Source organism: Ixodes scapularis, unplaced genomic scaffold, assembly GCF_016920785.2.
Source record: "Ixodes scapularis isolate PalLabHiFi unplaced genomic scaffold, ASM1692078v2 PGA_scaffold0__279_contigs__length_252992795, whole genome shotgun sequence".
NCBI classification, from domain to species: domain Eukaryota; kingdom Metazoa; phylum Arthropoda; class Arachnida; order Ixodida; family Ixodidae; genus Ixodes; species Ixodes scapularis.
In genome coordinates this window covers 21,735,608-21,761,016 of record NW_024609835.1, presented here as the reverse complement: position 1 = coordinate 21,761,016, position 25,409 = coordinate 21,735,608, and the positions used below count along the sequence as shown (strand labels likewise).

Sequence of the window (25,409 nt, the reverse complement as noted above, 5' to 3'; positions counted from 1 at the left end):
ATGAAGTCATGGACGGTGCTCTCAATCCTCCTCGTCTTGTACGGCGGAATATCCTGCGCACAAGCAGGAACATCAAAGGGCAAGAGCCCTACTGCAAAGTTTTATGAGGTAACATGCTGGGCAGCAACAGCGGAAAAAAAGACAAAGGCAGAAAGACAAAAAAGGGCGCTGTTTTTCTTTGTGTGTCTCCTGTGTCGTCCTAGCCGTTATTGTGCTGTTGCTCCCTGTACTGGGTGTATTTTTTAAAGCTTTACTGATTTTTTAAAGACCTGAAGGCTACGTCAATGATGTTTGTCCGGGTGAGCTGTGCGGCAAGGTGGACATAGTGTAGAAAGATAATTGTCACGATTAGTCGGTGAATAAACTAAACTTTGTTGATTAACTTTATGTTATAAAATATAAAGATATTAATCTAATCATAGACTTACTGAGCGTCACGGGAAACCACTAAGTAAATGAATTTTAGAAAGTTTTGAGGAGCGTGAGAAGTGCGGATGAGCGCAAAATTTACCACTCGTGCAACTGGTGCAACAATGGTGGTGAAAATACGCGCCCGCTCGGTTCCTCCACCACCAGCATGCCACTCGTTCCAAAAGTAGTAACTTTAGCGCACCACGGCCCTTCCCACGCGCCGCAATCGTTGCCTTGTTTCCAAGTTTACTTATTTATTGGTTTTCGATGACTCTCATCAAATGCGTTATTTAAACCGAATGTTTACATTCTGTCATTAAAAAAAAAAAAACATATGAACAAAATTTGGTTAATGATCTAACTTATGGCGGAAATTATACACTCATTAACGAAATTACGGTTAGTAGGCAGGGGAGCTGGAGGAAGATCACTCTGACTATTCTAATTCGAAACTGTGGCAGAAGGAGAAACTTCTGTTATAGGTTAAGAGAAAGTAAGAGGGGCAGACACCATCTCAAACTCAGCTAATCATTTTATTCAACCAACCTCCTTATATAACGAACTACAACGGCCACAAAACCATCAAACATTCTGCTTTCCAAGGTCGCGTGCACAACTCTCACCCACATCCCAAAACAGACTAAGCTATGTCACCCAGAAAACCACAACAACTTTCCGGTTTCAGGGAGCTGGAGGTCACAAAAAATATACAATGCTTTTGAACTACGACAAACACACACACAATAATACCTCTGGTTGGTTTAGACGAAAAGCTTCTGAACTACTATCTCAAATAATAAACTAACTGAAGAGGGTGAAAGAGGTTCTCGAGTTGAATTTGGTTTAATTCCAATCACAGTCAGGCATTTCCATAGATAATTTTCTTTCTATTTTTTAGCATTACCTCCAGTCGACGTTTGTGGACTATGAAGCAAAAGAGTATACAGAAAAAAGAGGGAGTGTGCATAGGGTCGTCTGTTGCAACGGCGTGAGTGGAAATTTACTTGAACTCCTTAGACTGTGTTGTGTCTGATGGCTCCAAGAGTCATCAGATACATGCACTGTTCAAATATATGTTGATGCAAAGTGATTTGCTATTTTCGCAAATGTCTATCAAACAACCTAGAAACATTAATTAGGTCAGCAGCACCCGAGCCTCATTTCAGGGTGGAAAGACCCAAAACTAGAGTCCTTAAATTTTAACGTTTTTAGTTCATACTGAAGATGGGTTGTGCTGCAAGTGTGACAAGGAAAGTTGAAAACCAGTGCTATCAAAATTATGTTTCCAATTAAAAACTGTGAAAGAGGAGGTGATTAAATCATTAACCAGGAATGCACTAGATAGATCTTGTATTTATTGGATGACTCAAACGTTGGAACGACAGTGGAAAAGAATGAACAAAGCCGGATATAAAAATTAGTTCGCAAAAAAGATAATTATTTATAGAAATCGCAGATAAAAGTGAAGGAAAAGAGAAATAAAAACGAGAATTCGCTGCAATCCTCTCTTGCCATAAATGTCGCCTAACCTGAAAGCAACTCCAAAAGAGTTCGGAGTTTACACCGTTTTCAATTCAGAGTTTAGGTTAAGTAGACTCACGCCATTTCAGACAGGTTCGAGCGGAGCGGTCTATAAGATACCTTTGGCTTGTGGTGTTAAGTACGTAGGGCAAACTTCAAGGTGTGTCAATGACAGGTTCACGAACCCGAAAGAAACGCAAAGAATAATTCTGCAAATTCAGAATTAGCTGAACACGTAAACGAATAGAGTGCATAATGGTCAGGACCAGAAATAGTACACAAGGAGGTAGCTAAAATAAAAAGAGAGTTGTAAGAGAGACGATCCGCATAAGAACAGTAGGAGGCTGTATCCGTCACGCCTCTTTACAGCTTAGTAGTATTTCACATAAATCCTTTCAGCTTCAGTTGCGCTTTGTTTTGGTTGTCCGTTCGTGTGAACCAGAAGTCGGCTAGGTTTGGGTCAAACATGGAGCTTTATGCCTCCCTTATGAATGAATTTTTATAGCGCAGCTCGTAGACGCCCGTTTCCGGCTCGAGTAGCGTCATCGTCGGCGTCGGCGTAACCGCGCGCGCTGCCTTAGGCCCGCTTCAGCCGGAGCAATTTCACCCAGCAACTTGAGGTCGCAACACCAGCAACACCGGCCGCCCGCGTTCACACGCAGCAACCGAATTGCTCCGACTTGCCACCATAATCATTAAATTTGTTCTTATATCTTTGAACGTCGTTTAGAATACTAACTCATTTTTCTGAAACTGTTTATTTCCGAAAACGATCCATTCTAAACCAGAACTAAGTCTTTAGCTGTCATCATCACCACGACAGGGGTGTCACGTGAAAATATCGCGTCTCTGATTGGCTGCAGCCGCTTCAACCGTCTACGAATTGCTCCGAGTTGCTCGCTTGTTCGAGCCGGACCCGATCTCAGCAATTCGCGTCGATCTAGGGAAAGCTAGGGAACAACCCGCCAGCAACCTCAAAATTGCTGGAAAAGTTGCCCCGTCTGAAGCGGGCCTTACGGTAATAATGCAACCGGGCGTAACCGCGCCTTGCATTATGGGAAAATTTCCCCTCTAACTTTATCCGAAATATTTCCCCGATATCTTGAGTTGGAAAATTTCCCCCAGAATTTAGAGGGAAATTTTTCTCGCTATGTTTAGCGGGAAAATTTCCCGCTAAAATTAGCGGAGAAATTTCTCCGCTAAATTTAGGCGGGAAAAGTTATCGCTAAATTTAGCGGAAAAATTTCCCGCTAGACTTAACTGAAAATTTTATTTTTAAAATTTTTAAAAGCTTTCCGCCAAGTTTAGCGGAAAAATATTCCTGCTAAATTTAGCGGGAAGTTTTCGCTAAATTTAGCGGGAAATTTTCTGAAAATTTCCCGCTAGATGGGAGGGAGGCAGGAAGGGAGGAGGAGAGGGTACGGGGGGGCGAGGGTCATACTCCTTCTCCGCGCTCTCCCCTCCTCCTCCCCAAGAGCTGCGCTCTAATTCGGCATCACGGAGAGTATAAACGTCTTTAAATTTGTGTTTACTTCTTTGTCTTAGAAAGAAAAGCTCCTGTTTAGTCAATACTCTATTAAAAGTATCACTGTGTAGATGCGTGAAGGCTGTAAACCCTTCATGAGTCTGTGTGTCAAGGAAGTTTGTTTCTTTTTTGTTAGTGTACTTTTCTGAGATAGTATTTTAGAAGCTTTTCGTCTAAACTAACCAAAGGTATAACTGGCTGTGTGTATGTAGTAGTTCAGAAGCGTTGTATATTATATGTGACCTCTAGCTGTCTGGAAACATTTTTGTCTAAACCGGAAGGTGGTTGTGCTTTATGGGTGACACCACTTCATTTGTTTTGTGATGTGGGTGAGAGTCGTGCTCGCCACCTTGAAAAACATGATGTTCGGTACTTTTGTGGTGGTTGTAGTTTTGTATATAAGAAGGTTGGTTGAATATAATGATTAGCTGAGTTTCAGATGCTGTCTGTCCCACTTACCTTCCCTTCAAATGTAAAATACATTACTCCTGACCCAGACTCGGGTTAAAATAATCATGGTAAATATTCATTTATATTTGTCCCCCTGGCCGTGTAGCTTAACTGCACAAATTGTATTAGCGTAGCTTTCAGTTTTTTTTGCTTTTTCACAAATCTGCAAAGCATGGAAAAATACCACAAATAGACGCTTGCAAGTACGGCCTTTGGGCGCCGCCATTTTGCTGCATGTGTGGGTAGACCTTCTGATAGTCAAGTACTGTTGAGGCGTCCCCACGGTTTCAAATCTGGCGCCCAAACAGAGTGTTTTCCATTCATGGAGGCCAGACTCGCTCTTGAAGTGCGGCTGCTTGCAAACGCCTCTAGAATTCCCAACCCGCCCAAGCCTTTATCTTAATTCGTGCTGCCTTCATTACCTGATATAAGGTCAGGAGTAATCTGACGATTTTAGTACGATAGGCAATAAAGCGCAGTAATGCATATTAATCAGGAGCCACTTCATTGTTCGCCAAAAACCATGATTGAAATATCTGTCCTTGGAAACCATTTCGTTTTATTTTTGTTTTGATTTTTGGTATAAAGTCTTATTTTTTATTTAAAATTAATCCGTGCGTTTTACAGTTTTACAAATGAACAAAATATATCGAGAACAAATTAGTTGGATATTACTGATCATTTGGAGTGAGACAAACTATACCCGTGTCGCACTATACGCTTATATAAAGTATTTAGTAAGGTCGGAACACCCATCAAACGAGAACGTTAAACGTTTCAGTGGCAAAATGAGCGGACGTTTCGTAGCCATTCCGACTGTATGACCATAATGTATACTGCTAAACCTTCGCACTGGCCAGTTTTTTTTCTGCGCCCTCAAAAACACATTTTTCTATAGATAACGTAACCCACGAACCTTTACATAGTATGGTTGGTATTTTCAGTGTGTTTGGGGGCAAATGTAGATATAGAATTTTCTAAGAGCGCACTGCCATTCCCTCGTTCATTGTGTTGTTGCGTTTGCAGAGAATGCAGTACATTCCGTTTATCTGGTACCAGTGCTATCGCAACGGGAGCTTCCTGGAAACGCCGAATACCATTATTACGTCAGGGCTGTGGGATGGAACATCTGGAAACAACGAGTGTGCCAAAAACACAATATGGGAGATATTTAACGGAACAGCACGAAGCAGTACAACGTACGCTAAACGATTTTGATCCCTAAACTTTGCTTGCATTCTAACAAATCGCAGGTTCTATGCACTACAACGCAATGCACTTCTAAAGGTTATAATTACTCGTTCTTCGATACTTTCAGCTGATAAAACGGGTCATCGGTATCGTTGCTATCGTTACACTTTCACTGGCAATTAGGGTGCGGGCCCTTTTTCTAGCAAGACGGCATGCCTAGAGGGCTTTTGCACCTGACGTCATTTCCGGGCACGTTACCAAAACAGCGTGTTCGAAAACTGCAAAATTGAACATTAACAACCTTCCGCTACTTTCCCTATTTAAAGGCACGTAATCGATTTTAATTAGCATTGTTTTTAATGCTGATAAGACGTGAAACCAAGCAGACGCTTAGTCGACAACAGAACTCAAGAAGTTAAGTCGGGGATGTATTTGGGATGCTTAAATACATATATGTTTTTACTTCTTCGGAGCCTCCCGGTGGCGTTCTAAGGCGCCATTTTTGCCACTGACGTGTACACTCCTCAAGTGCAGGCTCGTCTAATGCCGGAATAAAGACAAATATGTACAGAAATCGAGAAGCAGCCCATTTTTATTTACGTTCCTGACGAGTCTGGCTGGCTCAGTGGATCACAACACGAAACAACTCAAGTGATCTAGAAAGCACTGTGTTCGCGTAAAGAAAGGCATGCATAGCGAACATGTGATGAGAGCAGAATGGTGTCACCGACATAGATTCCTGTAGAAGTATTGCCGCAAACAACGAATGGCAAGGACAAGAAAATAAACAAAAAAACTGGGAATCTAAAATTTTAATGTGGCAAACTTGCTCTGAAAGAAAATGTACGATAACGAGCGTCCCCGGCTGCCGATATCGGCGTAACTTCAAGGTAGGGCGGTGGCAAAGGAAAAAAAAGTGATCTAGCACGCAGGGCTGCTTTTATACCCCCGACAACTTCTGGATGTTTTTGTACGAGGACTATTGGCATCATCCCGATTATGCTAGAACTTTCTAGAATATCTATGAAAAGTTAAAGGACTGGTCTCGCTTAAAATCAAGGTTAAAAAGGAGAAGTTTTGATTCCAGGACATCCGCGTGATAATCAAGTGCGCTGTCTACTGGATAACGGACACGGCAATATCAAACTGGGAGTGACGTTGCATCCTAGACTCCTGCAAGCGCCCGATTGGGATACGATATTCCTCCATTATTACCGGTTGAATTTATCAAAAAAAGACAAACGAATGATGTTCCAAGCGCATCTTTGAGAAATACGTATGAAGAAGCTATTGCGCCTGAACAACGTCGTAACAGACATTTTTTTATTTTCGGAAATTGGTAGCAATTAGTCGCAGTCGAGCTGGTTAAACTTTAACCTATTGAGACGGAAAAGGGAATGTTTGCGCTGCTCCGTTACAAAACTATTTGATATATTTACGGCTATTTATTCGGCAGGGACCTGAGGCATGAATTATTTATAGAAAAATATATATCGCAAAAATGTTTGAACCACACGAAGCGAAAAATTGTTTATTTCTTGGCTTTTCAGACGCAGGCTTCTATAGCCATTTGAACGATATTAACTCTGAGATAGTGGCATTAATTCAATAAACAGTTGCGTTTGCCAAAACTGAAGTTGTTCAACATGTATCGATATAAGTGGGCGTGTCCGTTTGATCTTCTGATTTATAAATTAATTAAGAAAACCAATAATTATTGATTCAAAAGTTTGGCAGTGTTGTAAATATGCCAGAACCAATGAGCGTGTATAGCCATATCCTAACGGATACTAAGGCTTTAACTGTGAATTACTTATTTGATGGTTTGCTTCTTTGGCGACTTCTCTGCCTGACCTTAATTAAGTGAACCTTTCCCTTATAGGACAACTTTTTCTACCTACTACGATCCAGAATCCGAGGTTGGATATCTAACTATTAACGGTAAGCCTGTCCTACGGAAACGTTCCGGTAGTTAACACGTCTAACGAAAATAAGCTGGCGACTTTAAACTAGGTCGAGGCGTCGATTAAAAAGTCTAAACCAGAGTAATCGCCGCCCTTTAATCTATTAATTAATCGATTATTCGGTTGCGCTGATTTCTATAAATAATAAATTAAACTAATGCAACAGCTCGTCTTGCGTTTGAATACTTACTTTACTGTCAGATACACGGCGCAAAGGACGTTTGCAATTGATGATACATATAGTTCAACGTTTCAAAGACTCACATATTTTTGCTCCAGCTTCGAAGACAAAAACGATCGTCCTCATTCTCCGTCACGACCGAGTTCCTTTGTTTGTTCACGATCATGCCTTCTGCACTGAAAAGACGCTCATACGGCGTTGAGGTGGCTGAGACGCACATCACCGCCTTAACGATTGACACTAGCTCGGGAAGGAGAGAGCACTGTGCTCACCACCACTGTAGCGGGTCCAGGTTATCGTCTGTAACCTCTGGCAGCGAACGATATAGTGATGCTTCGCAGGAGACTGTGGTTCCTTCGCTCCCCTCCGAGAATGCGTATTTTCTTTTTTTTTTCTTTTGTGTGTTGTCACGCTGAGTGTCCGGCGACATTCGTGCCAGCTGCTAAAGCCCATGCCACATGTGTTCTCGGCGATCTTTGTCCATGGAATGGAGGCTCCTGAACCGACGGTCAAGACACGTCGTCATCTCGTAATCCGAGATGGCGAGGATGTAGTGCGGCCACGCGCTTAGTCTCTCGTCGGTTGAATCCACCAGCATGGCCTTCAAGCGGCAGATGAAGGCGGGGTCACAGTCGTTTATTCTCATATTATTCTTCAGCAGCTTCATCGCTGGAATCAGGACGGACCGTGTTACATACTTGCCTCCTCAAAGAAGCTCCGTTACATCTAAAGGGGTCTCAAAACCTACCGATGTTGTTCTAGCATGTCCCAGTCAACATATGTGAGGCGTTGAACAGTCGCTTTGCTTGCACTGTCGTCCTTTATGGCGAGGCGCAAAGGCTCCTTCAGTTCTAGCAGGGTGTTTTAATTATGCAGGTGCTATTCCATCGTGTGGCGATATCTTGCTGGAGCTTTGTTGTTGGCACTCCGAGAACAGGTGCGTGCTTTGAAAGGATGGCCTGGTGGTTCGTGCTGTGCTTAAAATGACCCACAGCGCGTCGACAGGTGGCCAGTAGTCGTTCCACTCCTGTCACGGTGATAGCCATTTGGATGCACAGCTGCAGCGTATGAGCTGCGTACTTCGGGCTCTGGAAGCTCGCTCTCTCTACACCAAGACAAATGTTACGCGCGTTATCGGTGCACACAGCTTCCACCTCCTGACCAATTTTCCCAGCCTCCGAAACATCACGGGCACATCGTTCTGCTGTGTGGCGTTCCGGTACGTGTCTCACCTGGAGCGTTTCGGATTGGAGCACCCAGGCGTCGTTAATCCAATGCACCGTTACTCCAAGGTAGACATCATTGGAAATCGCGGTCCAGAAGTAAGTCGTTAAGCTGATGAAGTTAGTTGCCGAAAGTTCTGCTTGGAAACTCTCTTTTTGTGTTGTACAGGCTGTCCACCATAGCGGCGCGAAGGCAGTTGGTAGGACGGAGAGCTTAAGGCCATCTGAAGCACATTCTTCAGTCCTGGGTCTTGTACAATGTTCAGTGGCCCGCTTGCAGAAACAAGCCTAGAAGAAAGGGCTTGGGCGATGCTTTCGTCTTTTTTCACAGAAAGGGGCCTCGATGAGAAGGCGTCGATTGTTGTCTGCGTTTTTGCGGATGACCCTTGCCGCAGCGCCGTACTCGGGTGCTCCGCTCGTAGGTGACACTAAGCGAACTTACGCTTCCACGTCACGAAAACGACTTTATGCAGATGAGTTACCTTAAACCCAAACTATCCGGCGAGATTGCCTTTTATGCTCATGAAATCGTCCATGTTTAGGGGCTGAATACTGGAAGAAGTAACGATAGCGTTGTTAACTTCCCAGCTTGTTTGTGTGCTTGTCTGTCTTGCCTGTGTTGTGTTTGAGTATTGTTTCAATAAATAGCGCGAGGCGGCGGGCAAAGAAGTGAGCGCGCGCCTGGGATGTGCGAGACGAAACGAATGCACGGGACATTAAAACCGTTTGGCTCTGGAAGCTACATCGGCTGCACCTCGTCCTGTCTCTTGTCGTAAGCACCGTGGTCGTAAGCCACAACATAATTGGCGACGAGGATGGGATGTCCATCACGACTGCAACGGGCATCGTAGAAGGAATCCACCGGGCCACGGCAAGGACGAACGAACATGGCAGGGTTGGGAAGGTTCGATCCATTTGTGGAGGATGGTGACGAAGATTTTGAATCTTACGTCGAAAGATTCGAACACTACCTAAAGGCTACAAAGGTAAGCGAAGCCCTAAGGCTCTCTGCTTTTGTCACCGCAATTGGCCAGAAACCGTACAAGACTCTTAAGACTTTACTCCATCCGGTCAAACCAGAAGAGAAAAGCTGGGAGGAGTTGGTGGCGGTTCTGAAAGGTCATTACGCTCCGAGGCCGATGGTGATAGCAGAGCGGTTTAAGTTTAACCGTCGCTACCAAAAGGAAGAGGAGACGGTAGCCACTTTTTCAGTGGAGCTGAAGAGGCTCGCGTCGACTTGCGAGTTCGGCAGTTTCTTGGATGATGCTTTGCGCGACAGGTTCGTCGCGGGATTAAAAGACAAGAAAACACAGTCCGACTTGTTGAAGAAGACGACGTTGACGTTTGGTGCCGCGTGTGACATTGCTAAAAGCATCGAGCTCGCACGCAAGGAAACCATCACGTTTCAGCCTACTGCAGGTCGTCATAGGTCGTCTAGCCAACGAGAAGAAGACGACGTGAACGCGGTTCGGCAACAGAAAAGGGAACCGTGGCGCAAGTCAAATAAGGGTCCACGAGCTTCCACGACTAAACAGACATCCGGGCATACGGGAGACACCACGTCTTCATGTTCCTACTGCGGACAGGTACACACTGGACAGCCCTGCAAGTACCGCAAGTACAAATGTCCTGTCTGTAAAAAAGTCGGACACCTGGCAAAAGTTTGTAGGTTCAAAACAGACTCCGTTAAACACGTCGCAAGTGAGGGAGCTGATGATATGCAGCTTTACACAGTGTACGCGTGTGAAACGGGAAGGCGTAACTATGAAGTAGATGTTAAAGTAGCCGACAAGCTCGTAAGAATGCAGATAGACACTGGAGCGTCCGTGTCGGTAGTGCCAGAATCGTGGTGTGTGAAATACTGGGCAAACATTCCTAAGGAGCCATGCAACCTTAAATTGAGAACGTATGGGGGGAATTTTCTCACGGTGACTGGGAAGTTGTCAGTACCAGTCGAGCACAATGGACAGAGAAAGACACTTCCTCTTATTGTAGTTAAGGCACCAGGGGGCAACGTAACCCCGCTGCTTGGTCGAGACTGGCTAGAAGAGCTGAGGCTAGACTGGTCATGCGTAAACAGTGTAAGAGAAGAAAAGGAAGCAAGGCTCCTTGAGAAGTACGCTGAACTTTTTGGAGAAGGTGTGGGTTTGATAAAAGGACAACAGGTCAAACTGGTTTTTGATTGTCGTAGATGCTCATTCAAAGTGGGTAGAAGTGTTTCTAATGAGTTCCACTACGACAAAATGTACTATCGAAAGATTGCGAAGTGTTTTCGCCGCGTTTGGACTACCAGAAGAGGTAGTGACAGACAATGGACCCCAGTTTGTGGCGACAGAGTTCGTAGAGTTTCTGTCGATGAATGGGGTACGCCACACGAAAAGTCCTCCGTACCATCCCGCCTCAAACGGAAGCGCGGAACGGTGTGTGCAAACCGTCAAGCGGGACCTCCTGAGGCAGGTAATCGACGAGCAACGGACGGGTGTATCGAAATCGATGCAACATCGAGTCGACCAGTTCCTGTTTGCATACAGAAACACCCCAACTGGTACGACCGACAGAACTCCAGCCGAGCTGTTTCTCTCTTGGAAGCCTAGGACCCGTCTGAGCTTCCTTCATCCTGAAATGGAGAGACGCATGAGAGATCGCCAGCAACAAATCAAGACAGCGGTACCGACCACACCAGTGCTTCGAAGTAGCATACGACAACGTAGGCCACCGGAGAGGTATTCTTGTGTGAGTCAGCCAAAACATTGATGGGGAAGGAGTGTTGTGTTTGAGTATTGTTTCAATAAATAGCGCGAGGCGGCGGGCAAAGAAGTGAGCGCGCGCCTGGGATGTGCGAGACGAAACGAATGCACGGGACATTAAAACCGTTTGGCTCTGGAAGCTACATCGGCTGCACCTCGTCCTGTCTCTTGTCGTAAGCACCGTGGTCGTAAGCCACAACAGCCTGGGCCAGAGTGTGTAATAGATCCTCAACACGTGACGTTTCGCGGTCGCGCGGAGATTAATTGCGGGCCCGGCTTGTTTGTCTGTTCTCGGCGGAACTGTAATGTATATCCTCGGACACGTGACGCTTGGCGAGCGCGAGAATTGAGCCGTGCCAATAGCACCTGGGTGGGAACGGAAAACAACCCGGGACAGAATGACCGGATGCAAGCCGCGCAGCGTTTTCTTTGGGGGGGGGGGGGGGGGGGGGGGGGGGGGGGGGCGGGGGGCAGGGGGGAGGGGGGAAATGAGCCACCTTTAGATTGGGCAGATCGTCTAGGATAGAGTCGTGCGTGCATCAAATTTACCTCTTGTTGGGTACCGACCAAAAATCCGGTTAACCGGTTCAAAAGTTGCTCGCGATTAAAGCCTTAATTCATTAGTTGGAAGGTTAATCGATGTATTGCCCAGCCCTATCTTCAACTGCTACATAAACGCTTCGCTAATAGAGAGTTTTAATTAACCGTTTTTTGCACACCCGATACGGTACGATGGGCCCTCCGGTACGAAGTGTGCATGTGTGAGTCTTCTGTCGTAGCGCATGCGCACATCGTGCCGGAGGGCCGATTGTACCGTATCGGATGTGCAAAAACGGCTCCCTAGAACTTTCAATAAGAAATTCCACTACTGTGCCGGGAACGCGTCTCTGACTGGTGAGTTTAACGTCATATTTTACCATGCATGGAAAGTGCGCCCGAAGTGGCAAGAAATGGCGTTACGAAAGCCGGAGTGCCATACTGTTGCATGTTGCGAGCCTGGCTGTTCAGCATCGAAATTCCAGAAAAAAAAAAAAAAACGAGAGAACGTAAGTGTTGCTGTTGTCCAGGCGTCTCAACTCCTGGCTGTGAAACCGGAGAGCAACTTGCAGCAAAACTCGCGCCTGCCTTTCCACCACCCCTGAGGTGTGGCACCTCCAGGATCGCGGTTGGCGGTAACATGACACTTGTTTCACGTCATCATGCTGAAACCAGGGCACCACTTCTTAGGAGGCGGTAAACACAGAATCGGAGACGTGTTCCAGGCACCATAGTTCCAGATAGGCGCCAACAATCAACCAGAAATGAATGCACTTTATAATACCGAACAAAATTAAATAAAGCGAATTATGTTTCAAAAAGATTTTATGTCCAATCAACTCAACACGGATTCCATACTCGTTCTCTTTATCGCCTCGAAAATATTGATCATTTTGCGATTTGCGTGTTTTTCTTAAGTATGCCCTATGCAAGCGTATGTTTTTACAAGGTGTTAAATAAGGCATAATTCGTTCTAATGCAAAATTTGCTGGTTTAGTCCTTCTGCTAAAGGTATAGCGAATATTTCTATGGCATAATTGTGTTATTGCCGATGATGATGATGAGGATGATATTTTCCCCCCAATTCCCAATTCCCACGACAATTAGAGCGCCGATGGTCTTCGCATAATTTTCAGATCAGAGAAAAGTTTCATTGATCTCAATGTAGTTTGGCTATTACAGATATACGCTGTACTACGCATTTAACGCGAGCGGAATGACCGCACTTTTTCACTCCTTCCTTCAGGGTTTTCACGATCAGCAGATTGCACCGGTTAGGCTGGTGCCCCGAAAGAGCACAGGACTCGTAGTTTTGAAGACAGCCCTTCCATTTTAAGAAAAAAAAAAAAAAAACTATTTGAGATTGCTGGTTCGTGAGAGCACGCACGCTTCGTAGAACCTTGCTCTTTCTTAAGCAGTGTTTTCCATCTCAAGGAAAATCACAGAAATATAATCATCAACATCTAGCATCGTTATTTGTTCTTACTGGAAAGTGACTGAAGAACATTTTTTGTTCATAAAAAATGAGATCGTGGAGAACTTTGATGTATACGTGTACCTACTGAACAGAAATATTATAAAGGTTTGACGTAAAAATATCAATAAACTCTAAAAACAAAGTTAAGAAAACAAAACCGATCGCTTTCGCAAGCAGTCCATATATGCTGGAACGGCACGAGTCCGGAGAACACTCGACGTGACAACGCACGCGGGTCAGCCGTTGGTAAATCAGAAAAAAAAAAAGACAGAAACTAAACGAAAAAACACAAAACTCATGAGTTTTTTTTTTTTTTTTAATAAAAAAAAAAGGTTTCAATTCCTTTAGCCACAAGATATTGCTTCTTTACTACTAGATCTATATTTCAACATAACACATTGGTTAATTGACCAATTCTTCCGGTTACTGATGACAATGCGGAAAAAAGAATTACACAAAATAAAAATTAGTTTACGGTTCAAAGATGTTCAAAGATAACATTACATTACAATATACTGTTTTGCTTTTTCCCTTTGTGTTAATGTGTCCATATCAATTTTTATACCTTAATAATCACACCAGTGTATTGTTTTTGTGCCCCGGCCTATGACCAGTCAATAATTGGTTGTGATTTACGAAATTAATTCTTGTAGGGGTGATTATTTTTGATGATTGTGGAATAATTTCCTCCTTTCCCATGTTTTTGAAAGGTGAAAAAAAGTGACGATGACCTTTTGTTAGTCATATTTTAAACATTTTACAGACGAGCGTGTATATTTATTACGCGTGAATGTGCAAAGTGTTGTATCTTTTTTTTCCTCTGAATGCATTTTGTTTTCTATAATTGTGTATTTACTGTACACAACGGAGGGCAGAGGCCTCAGACAGGCGGAAATGCCTTCTCTCTCCACCTACCCGGCTTGACCCGTAAATATCCAATTTTACAAGACTAAACTAAAACGCTTTTTAACGCTGTAATATTTGCCATAATAAAACAGCTTTATCTCTTAGTCCGTTAGAAACAAAGCGGAAGCTCTACACTCCGTTTCGCTCAGAACAAATATTTTCTTTCGAAACTTTTTTTAACTTTTGCTCGTGTTCACTTTTATAAAAATATTTTTCTCGCTGATTCTTAGATTTTAATCTAAAACCAATTACATAGGAACTAGGAAGTATCAAATGATAGACAAACGCAAAACAAACAAAAATACATTTTCGGGCTTATTTTTGCGCGAAAGGTTTCATTTAACTCACCATAGTAAAACTGATATAATGATTTATATCATAACTTAAATCTTATTGCCTTTTTTTATTTTTCGCCCTGCCCAGTAGTAATACGGGACCACATAAGGAGCCGCCTGACCCGAATTATCGAGTGTTTATTTTCTCCTTGAGTGGTGATTGAACAAGCGTGTCTCATGCTACCTCGACTTTTGAAAGTACCCGTTAAATGACCTGGCATATTGCAATCACATGAGGATTTTTCTTTCATATCATTTCAGGAACATTGCACGAGTCCTTCACAATCTTGCAGGAACCCTATAAAGAAATGGCTTACTTTGTGGCATATGGTAAGCTGCAGAATATACTCCCTGTAGTCGTACTTCAGATATACAGCTTGTAAACTAACGCTTTTAAGGCACTTTAGACAGCCCGCAAAAATTGGTTCTTCAACATATCGCGCTGCGATATACTACAACGTTGAAAGCAAGTGGTGAAAGTTTAGATGGAAAGAAAAAATCAAGGAGTAAACTTATCTCGTACAAAATATTGACAACAAAAACCTGTTCTGGGCAGTTTACGCTGCAACTTCGAAGGCGATACACGCGTAGAGAGAATTGCTGTCGACAGATGGCGTACGCCGTGGCAAGTGGCGCCGGCTGATTCGAGGTCATAGCAGACGACCTCGCTGAAGAACCCGAATCGGCCCGCGCTCCCTCGACGCGGCGTGCGCCATCTCTTGGCAGCAATTCTCTCTACGCGTGCACAGTCTGCTAAATGGCAGCGTAAACTACCCAAAACAGTTTTTTTTATTTATATTTTGAATGAGATGAGACCAGTCCTTGGTTTTTTCACAGTAAACTTCCACCACCTCTTTTCACCTCTGCATTCTGTAGCCAGTCGCAGGGCGATTTTACAAGAAACCGATTCTTGCGGGCCGTCTAAATTGGCTTAAAGCAGTTAGCTGACATGTTGTATATCCTTCATTGTTTTTAATTTTAGGTCAAAATCCGTTAAATCAGGCCCGTGCTTGATATTTGAAAAAAAAGATGACTAGAACCATATTTACGGCAGTTATACTGCCACCTAATTATTTTCGATTCAAGGCCCTTATGAACCAATGAATCGCTTATTTAGAACGGACTATGTTGTAAAACGCATCAGGTAATTAAAGAAAAGTTTCGCTAACGTTAAACCATTTTCCGGTTAAATATGCTTGGTTAAAATGCCTTGCTCGCTTCTCTTACGTTACCGAGATTATTTTCACTCACTAGCTTCATTTCTTTTTCATAATTTTAATATGCCTCTGTTCCTTTGCCCTTTTAGGGATTGTCTTGCGGTTAGCTGCTTTTACGTGGGGAAGGCAGGATGCGAACGTATAGGGCTAATACGTTTTCTGTATCAAGAGTTACACAACTCTTTTCTAATGTGAAGGTCAATTACCGTCGCACATCGATAGCGCACGTATTGGGGATAGTTTACTCCGCAGCTATGCATTGCTTCACAATAAATCATAGAGTATTCACGACTCCAGCAAAACGGTCGGCTTCTAGTGGGAAAGCAATGAACTGGCCGGATTGGGTCCTTTCGCGATTTCTGATCTTCTTTTTCGGCGTCCGGGATTGCATGTTGTCGGCGGCTGGTGCTATGGCCACCGAAATAAAGTGAGGGAAATGTCGTTGCTTGTGTTCACAGAAACGAAAACAACAGTAATGACAAGACCCAAAGAAAACCACAAAAATCAAGGCTCGTAATGGCCGGAGGATTTACGTGCGATTAGAATTGCTTGTCATGTTGTGTAGGGCGCACAGTTGTCCCGGTGACTGTCGTTTTCGTATCAGCATGTTGCGTAGATCGCTCAAGACGCATCCTACGCAACTGCGTGAACCAGGAATTTTGCATTTATAAACGTTAACTAGCGTATTATTTAGCGCTTATAAACGTTACCTAATTTGAATTCTCGCTTTCTCAAAAACGCTAAGCCACTGGAAGCACGTTTATGTTACGCACCGCCGCAGGTTTGGAGCGCAGTGAATAAAAATAGGGGCAAACCATTGTAGATCCAATGCTTGCCTGCTGAAATCCGAACGCTGTGCATTTTGATGGATCGTGGCACGACAGGCCTAGTTTTCAACCACAACACGTGCCTGAGAGTGCCAATCCCTATTGGTCGGTGTGTTCGGTGAGTTCCGTCACCACGGACCTCAGCCACGTGAGCCCCCCTATACCGACACGCAGGGGCCACTTGCTTTAGTAGGTGTTTGGTGAGTGGCGTCACCACGAACCCGGAACCGTGTAGGTTCACCCTCCCACGCCTGGCTGTGCGTGGCTTGACCCGTGTCCGGGGAAAAGCGACCCTGGGGCCCTATCATACACGGCGGGACCAAGCCGGACCAAGAGACCGGGACAACGCCGTCTGCTGCGATCGGTGAGCGGCGTGGCGCTGACCAATCGCAGCAGACGATGTTGTCCTGGTTTTCGGGGCCCCACGGCGAGGCAATATACCACTTCTGCCCCTGCTTCTCGTAGACGGGTGTCCTGGCTTGGCCCGACCAGGATGATTCAGGCAGTCTCCTCTTCTAATCTCTTTTTTCTTCTTTCACTTCTCCTTCCACCTTTTCTCTTTTCTTCTACATTCTCTTTCTTCCTTTTCGACCTTCTTAGGCGATAAGAACCAACCTTGAGTGAAAAAGGTCTTGTCCCTGCGACCACATTCGGGCATCGTTCTTGGGCTCTACAGGTAGTGTAATTCTGTCAGACAAGCCAACCTTGCTATGACACATTACCTAACCCCTTGTTGGGCTTCGTAGTGGGCGGTGCACCCAGGCACCGAATCTTCCTCCCATCTTTTATGGGTTCCGAACTACAACCTCCCGATCGGCCTCTGAAAAGAGGTCGCACCGAAGTCCTTGAATTTGCCACCATGGCCCACGATCTTTTCAAATTTCCCAGGGCAATAAGCTACTTGCTAAATATCTCCATTTTTATTGTCCGAAGTGCTGGAAGGTGTTGCTGGTGAAAACTGCAGCACCAAACGGATGACATCAGGCAACATTCTTGTTAAAATAAATAAAAAGAAACAAAGTGGGTCAACCCTAGCCCTGAACTTCAACTAAGTCTACAAGGTTAGTGTGACCCCTCACCGAAAGGTAAAAACTGTCCAAGGTGGCATTTCTGAATATGATTTGCTCGTTTATACAGATACATAGCTAGTTGAGGGTCTCTCTGGGCAGGGAATTGTTGCAGCGCGACGCATGAACACCCATCGCGAAGGCGTGGAACGCAAAACAAGGCATGTTATTTTGGCCTTCGAATCCACGACTTTGCCAACTACTGTGAAAGCAGGCTGTATTCAATGCAGTGTCCGGCCCTTTGTGCTGAAGCCTCAGGGCTGCTTTAAGTGCCAAAGGTTCTGCCTTGGGTTGCGGAGCTGTCAGGGTGTTGACGTACGCCAAGTGCTCTAGTAACGAGGATGTTGCTGATGTCTGCGAGAACGAAGCTCAATGCGAAAACTGTAACGGTAAGCATCACACATTCTCCCGATCTTGCTCTTTATGAAAATACGGAAAAGAAATCATCACTTTGAAGGTTGCTGAAAACATTTCTGAGATTGATTCAAAAAAGCGCCTCGCCTTTATTTCCAAAGGCTCTTATGTCCAGGCCGTACTCAGGGGACCGGTAAGGCTGATGGTTTTAACTGGAACACAGACGTATCTCGATGATCCGCGCCTCCCGTCGCGGTCTCCTCTTTTTTCGGGAGCGGTGCCAGGGGCACCGCTTTTTAATCGCAAAGTGGATGCTGTCCCGTCAGCATCCACACCGGAGCAAGGGTTGGCATCCCCTGCTTCACCTTGCATTTCGACCCCTCTGACCGAGGTGAACCCCCTCGCACCTCTGGCCGCCAGAGGAAGCCCGGGGAGCCGCCGAAGCTGTCGAACTCCAAGGGTCAGCTGCCGACGGCAAGAGCCGAGCCCATGGATGAAAGTGGGCTCTCTTTCTGTCGCCAGTGACCACACTCGTGGGCAGAGAGATCCTCCTAAAAAAGAAAGAGCACCCACGTGTAAATATAGATTTTAAATCTTAACGAACCTTTATTTTAGGTCACTTTTCATAGTATATATATAGAGAGAGATTTTTTTTTTCTTTTCAAAATGGTAAATAAGAATAGTATCATGCCGTGGAATAGCCGCAGCCCTTTTTCTAATGTTGAATAAATCAATTATTTTCTAGATGAGCTTCGACCTAGTGGTCTTATGCCTACAAGAGACAGATCTTAGGGACACACACAAAAAGTTTCTACGCCGCTATCAAGTTCTTAAAAAGAATCGTGCACCTTCTAAAAAACTCGTCTGGTGGAGTGGCTGTGGTTGTAAAGAGCGGAGTTGCCTGTGTTCCATTTTCTCTCGCGACCTCACTAGTGGTAGTGTTAGTTCATATTCTTCGTGGCCGCCTTATTACACTGGCTTCAATCTAACTGCCACCAAGTATTTCATTGCATTTACCTGACGTTCATGTACTGACTGGCCAGCTTCCACAACGTTTTTCTTAATTTAGAAAATTTTAATGAGCACCACCCCATCCGGGGCAGCACCCGCTACGACTCCCATGGCGGAGTAATTCAACGATTTTGTTATCATCTGCCCTTTGCCTTTTAAATGGAAGTGATCCGACTTTTTTTAGTGCATCTTTTAATACTTTCACCTATATCACTTTGGCCCTCTCACCACCGTCTTTACTTCCATGCTTTTCATGGAAAATTTTAGACAATCCCTTTGGAACTGACCATTTTCCTGTAGTTTTAGAGAGGATGGTAGCACTGCCGTCACTTCCAAACAGAATCCCCAAGTGGAAATCGGACAAGGCGGACTGGGTTCTTCTTAGTTGGGAGCGGTACTTGGCTCTATCGAACTTTTAGCTATAACCCCTGCGAATGCTACCTTTTACATTACTGACCGAATCATAAACTCAGCATATATTTCCGTTCCACAAGCATCTGGATGCATCTTGCGAAGCGGATGGTGTGAATAATAAATCCCCCCCCCCTCTCTCTCTCCCTCCGAAGTGGTGCAAGCCTTGCTAGACTAAGGACTGTATTTCCATACTTAGGTCTCAGAACAAGTCCTGGAGCACTTTTTACCACTACCTAACTGTCAGGAACAAGATAGAGCTAAAATAAAAGTAAAGCAAAGGCATATTGGACAAGGAAGCAGGCCAGAAGGAGCTCGTAGGTAAATTACGTTTCCAATGTGAACAGTTTTGTTACTTCAAAAGTGGTGTGGGACCGAGTAAGAAAGATTCGGGGCAAGTATCTTCATTTTAAGACACCTCTTTTTTCTTCACCTGTGCCAACATTGAAGGGTCAGGCTAAGTTTCTTGCAGAATAGTTTCAATAAGTTTATAATTCTTCTAATTACACTGTTTCGGGAAAAAAAAATTGAGGGCTATAGCAGAAAAGCAGCCGATTTCTATATCTGGATCGAATGCTCTAGAATATAACCAGCCCTTCACATTGTGTGAACTTGAGGTGGCCCTTGCAACAAAGAAGGTGTTGCGCCCGTACCTGAAATAATATACTATGACATGTTGCGGGCACCTGTCCCAGGAATCGCTGGGTCATCTGTTGACTTTTTGACCATTCGTGGGGAGCTTCTGTTTTTCCTCAGTGCTGGAAATAGGCGCATATAATTCCCTTCGTGAAACCCGGTAAAGTCTTTTCACTGCCTATGAGTTATCGTCCCATTGCGATGACCAGTTGTCTCGGGAAAACTTACCGGAGGCTGATAAATAGGCGTCCAGTATACTTTTTAGAGGCGGAAAAGTTTTAGATACCAATCAGTGTCGATTTAGAATGAATCGTTTAACTTTGGATAATCTTGTTCGTCGAAAACCTTCCATACGTGAAGCTTTTGTATATCGACTGCACTCTGTGGTGGTATTCATCGACCTAGAAAAGGCTTAAGAAACTATTTGGCGGTATCGGATTCCTGAGGACTTGCATACGTACGGCATCCGTGGCCGAATGTTTCGTGGCAAATAAGTTTCTTACTAACCGAACTTATCAGGTTAGGTTCGGCTCCACACACTCCGATGTTTTTCTCTAAGAATGTGGGGCTGCTTAAGGAGGTGCATTAAGTGTTTCTCTGTTTGCAAGAAAGAATAACGGCCTGGCTGCAGTAATACCGCCATCTGTCTCCTATCGGTTGTACCTATGTCGACGATATGCAGATTTCCTTTTTTCTTGCAACCTCTAAGGTTGCGAGCGAGAGCTACATGTCTCGATAAATGACTCGAGTATATGGGGTGATGAAAGTGGGTTTAATATTTTCCTGAAAATGCAGTTTGCGTGCCCTTTTCACTACGTCGTGCTCCGTCAGCTGAGCACAGTTTACAACTCAGTAGTACTTCTGTACCTGTAAAGCAAGATCACATGTTTTAGGGGTGGTTTTTGACAAGAAACTTACCTTTTGGCTTACGTCAAGGAACTGAAGCAGAAGTGCCTGCAATCATCTAATATCCTCAATGTAGCTTCTCACATGCCTTGAAGATCTGACAGGCGCTGTTTATCTGTTTGTACATTGCCCGGGTTCATTCCGGTCTGGACTATGGTGCAATTGTGTACGAATCAGCATGGGAATAGGTCTTGAAAATGTTAGATAATGTCCATCATCTTGGCTTTCGACTGCTTACAAGAGTTTTTCGGATGTCGCTTCTAATAAGCTTGTACGCAGATACTCATCAATTTTTTTTTTAGAAAAAAGGAGACAATACTTTAGCCGTGTTTTGGATTCAAAGTTAAATCTGGCCTAGCATATCCCGCCTTTAGCTGTGTAGAGACATCTTGTTTCTTACACTTTTTTTGAAAACAAGCCGAGGTTTGTGCGACAATCAAGTTTTCGGCTTCATGGTAATTGAACATCTCTGCAGCTTACAGTCCCTGAAAATAACTTGATTACAAGGGTCGAGAGCATTCCTCGATGGAGTGCAGTAAACTTTTGATGTGACTGGTCACTGGCAAATTTTTATAAAAAATCAGTCAATCCTCTTCGAAATCAGCAGGAGTTTAGAGCATTGCTGTAAAAATAACAGGAAGACCTACAATTATATACGGATGGTGCCAAAACCTAGCCTTACCTAGGTTCTGCAGTTTTTAAGCGCAGTTCAATATCGATAGCATTGCAAGTAGTTTTACTCTTGAGCTTTATGATATATTATGGCCCCTGAACATATCTTAAAGAGTCATGTGATAATACTATTTAGTGTGTTGATGCTCACAGCGCACCCCCCCCCCCCCCCGGCTTGCTCTCTTACTGACACAATGAACCGGCGTACACAAGAAGCGCGTGTACAAATGCACCATGTTGCCTACTCGGACTTGATAATAAACTTTCCTGGGTACCAAGCCATGTACGTACTATCGGTAATGAAGGGGCAGATACGCTAGCCGCCTTTCTCAATGATACCATTAAAAAGAAAACCTTAGACTGCGGTATGAAGATTTTAAACCAGCTTTAAACAGAGCAATTAATAAGCTTAGGCAGTCAGATTGGGTGATGGAAATAGGCAATAAACCACAAGCTCTCAAATCTTGTTTAGGGGCGTGGGAAAGTTCCCATCATAGGAACCGTTTTCATGAAGTTTTCACATCCCGATTGAGGATGGGCCATTCGCGCTTGACACATGTGTATTTAATTTATGGTGAAGATGCTCCTGAGTGTGAGCATTATGGCAAAGTAATGACTGTATTACACGTTGTGATGCCCTGCAGGCACCTTTATCAACAACGACGGGTGTGTTTTCCAGATATTTGTAGACACCCATCTTCAGTTTAACCTTTCCATCCATTTTTATCCTCCCCCCTCCTGGAGTTTAGCAGTACAAACCATGAACAATAAATAACATCATGCGAAAAACACGCCCCAAAAATAAAACGAAATAAGGCATGTAAATATAAAGCATCGATTACATTAATAGAATGGAGCGTCTGCCATAAACGAGTGAAGAAGAAAAATATACACCGAATAATAAAACGTTTCTTTCGCCTGTGATGTATCGTAAGACAGAGACCGCTTCATCAACATTCTAACATGAAGCATGCAATCCAGAAAATTTCAGCAGATAAAAGATCGCGTTCAAGGATCAACCTCTGGTCCCATTTAGGCCTGTTTTAGAATTTCTTAAATTAACTGTCTATATAGATCGGTTCTAACTTTTATTTGTAAAATATGTGTCTCCCATTGTAAATAGCCTAGAGTGTAGCATCTTATGGTCAGTTTGATTTTAAAATCCATAGTCATACTAATTTTTATTTATACCCAGAACTCATGGGCATATGTTATGCATGACTCATGGTCATAGTCTTATTAAATAAACATCTTCTACAGCTCTGTTTTCTCAATCCTTATTTCCGCAATAGTTTATGCACTTCGCGCATTTTGGCCCTGGTAGCTCTCGCCGAAATAAAGTTCCAATCATTCATTCATTCCAATTGGTAGGTGGAGTCGCGAATACATAAAGGCTAGAAAACGCATGAACACCAGTGCATATACTAGAAGAGTCAGATCACATAAAATTCGCTGAGACGAGTTGGTTGACACCTTGATAACACGCGCTCAAGAAAGATAACGAACAGTATGACATTGTGCTTCCGGCAATGCTTCATCGGCCTAATTGAATCATAGCATCGATGGCGCTCCGACAAGTGGTGGAACAAAGTGTAATAGATGACGCAAGCTACTGGTGCAACGCGTCTGGGATTATCGCGCAGAGGCGCAGAGGCGCTGGACTGGAGTTCCTGCATAGGCTCCCTACGGGAGCCAGAGTTGCATGTTCATCCCCGTAGGGCCGTCTTTCCTGCACGGCATGTTGAGCCTACTGCTCACGCGACTGGATTCGGCCACTAGCGGCGCCGCACGTTCCAGGCGCGGCGCGCTCAAAAGCAAGGGAACATACGCCGGAACGCGCGCCATGTCTACTTTCCTGCACGACATTTGAGTCTGCTCCCCACGTGATCTGATCTCGGCGAATCGCGGCGCGGCGGCACGTGGAAAACAGACGCGCAACTCTGGCTCCCGTAGGGAACCTATACAGGAACTCTACACGGGACTAGGAGCCCGCGACACCTATCGTCCAACACACTCTTTACAAAGGAGCCCGAGTTTGCCCACGCCGGGTGTGGGCACTGCGCGCCCACAGAAAACAGATTCGCCCGAGGCGAAGCATCTGCGCATGCGCAGTGCCGGCAGCAGCGCCATCGTAGTGGCGTGACGTCAAAGAGTTCAGTTGGTCTATGCGTACTTCACTTCAAGTCGCTTGTGTTAACGTATGTCTCCAACGAAGGACGGTGCCTCTAAATTAAGACCTGAACAAGTCATTCTAATCTTTTGCTTTCGGTAATGTACTGGGTTAAAATTTCCTCATCCTGCCTTCACCATTGGGGCAACCTTTCGGTAGTCTCACCGCGGTACAAAGTGCTCTTTATTAATTCGCAGCGAAAAACCCTCGAACGTTTTAAGGGTGGATCCAATGCATCGGAAAAATGGCGTCTTAGACGATATGACAAAGTGTATATACCGATCATATACGTATTTTATATTCTTAATATGCGCTTTTTTATATGCAGGCAAACGAGGCCAAGGCCAGGTGTACAAGATATATGACAGGGTGGAAAGCTGCGTCAACGCCGATCAGCTTCTGCCTATGGTTTGCCCTGACGGGTGTGGGATGATTTCAACCAAGTTGAACCTTTCGCCGTAGGTCGGATGCAAATGCGGACTACGTGATACTTGAGCCCTTCAATTTATATGTATATCCAGGCTCCGGCAATTTTTATTTCATATTTTTTACATTTTTTTGTATCTCTCACACACTCCGTTTATTCCAAATATTTTTTCTAGCAATAAACGCACCACCTTCTTTTAATAAAATAACTGTCGAGTTTTCTGGCCCTATTATTATTGTCAAAGAGGCGTGATATTGTTCGCCCTACACTTCGACTGAGCTTCAAATACGCGATTTTTGCTCGTAGTAGACCGGGCGGTATTATACTGTGCAGGCTCCTTCTTCGTGTGGAATGTAGCACCGAAGAGAAAACAATTGATTTTTAATTAGACTCTTTAAATCTTAGCACACAATCTAGCTAATTTCGGTTCATTAGAAAGAGAGATTAACATTAAAAAGCAAGAACGTACGTCACGCTAAAAAAAATTAAAAAATTGAAAAAAGGCATTGCGTGTGTATTTGCGTTTTTTACACGGCACTCGTTAAACCAATTTTTGATACCATCAATAATGAGTTCCACGGTAAAAAAAAACAAAAAACATTTTAACCAAAAAAGTATTTTCACGATTTTACGCTGACATGCACATTGTTCGTGCAGCAACAGCGCAGAGTTCGATTTTAGGCCCAAACTCTTTTGGTCAAGTCAAATGCTAATAATAGTATGGGCCATTTCTTAGAATGTCGGGAGTAGTATGGATACTGAAACTTAAAGTAAGTTAAAACAATTTGGGCGGACATTGCCAGCAGCACATACAGCGGCTTCAGCTTTATTTTGTACAGGATGCATTTCCTGGAAGCAAAAGTGGGTCGCACGTGTCAATGTGACAAATAGGTAACCGTGATTTTCCAACCTCGACACCTTGCAGGCTAACATCAAGTAATTTAGGTCAACTTTGTTTTAAACCTCTTCGCGTTGCACGATTGTGCAGTTCAAAGTGATTGGACACTTTTCGCGTAGCATTGATGTTTTTACGGAGTTAGATAAACAAATAATTAAATACGGATATTGCCATCTCTACTGAGACTCGCTTCAAATCTAGTTTGATGCGTTTCCTGAAAGCGAAACTGGAGCGCACGTGTCAGTGTTGTAAGTAGGTAACCGCAATTTGGTGACCTGGTGACCTCAGACTGCAACATCGATTGATGTAAGTCCTATTTATAGCCGTCCATAGGTAGCACGGCTC

The 25,409-nt window shown here is 44.2% G+C and overlaps 1 protein-coding gene across 1 annotated transcript; it reads left to right on the top strand.

The window, feature by feature from the left end:
- Nucleotides 1-24,256, top strand: LOC115331266. The gene is made up of 5 exons (XM_040216389.3): nucleotides 1-108; nucleotides 4,934-5,106; nucleotides 6,981-7,039; nucleotides 14,730-14,824; nucleotides 24,088-24,256. The coding sequence occupies exons 1-5, from the start codon at nucleotides 1-3 to the stop codon at nucleotides 24,199-24,201; spliced, it is 549 nt and encodes a 182-aa protein (XP_040072323.1). The 3' UTR covers nucleotides 24,202-24,256.
- The last annotated feature ends 1,153 nt before the right edge of the window (nucleotides 24,257-25,409 follow it).

Coding starts and splice junctions, on each gene's coding strand:
- LOC115331266 (XM_040216389.3), top strand. CDS start 1: ATGAAGTCATGGACGGTGCTCTCAATCCTCCTCGTCTTGTACGGCGGA. Junction 109..4,933: donor CTACTGCAAAGTTTTATGAG/GTAACATGCTGG, acceptor TTGCGTTTGCAG/AGAATGCAGTACATTCCGTT. Junction 14,825..24,087: donor TGCAGAATATACTCCCTGTA/GTCGTACTTCAG, acceptor GGCCAAGGCCAG/GTGTACAAGATATATGACAG.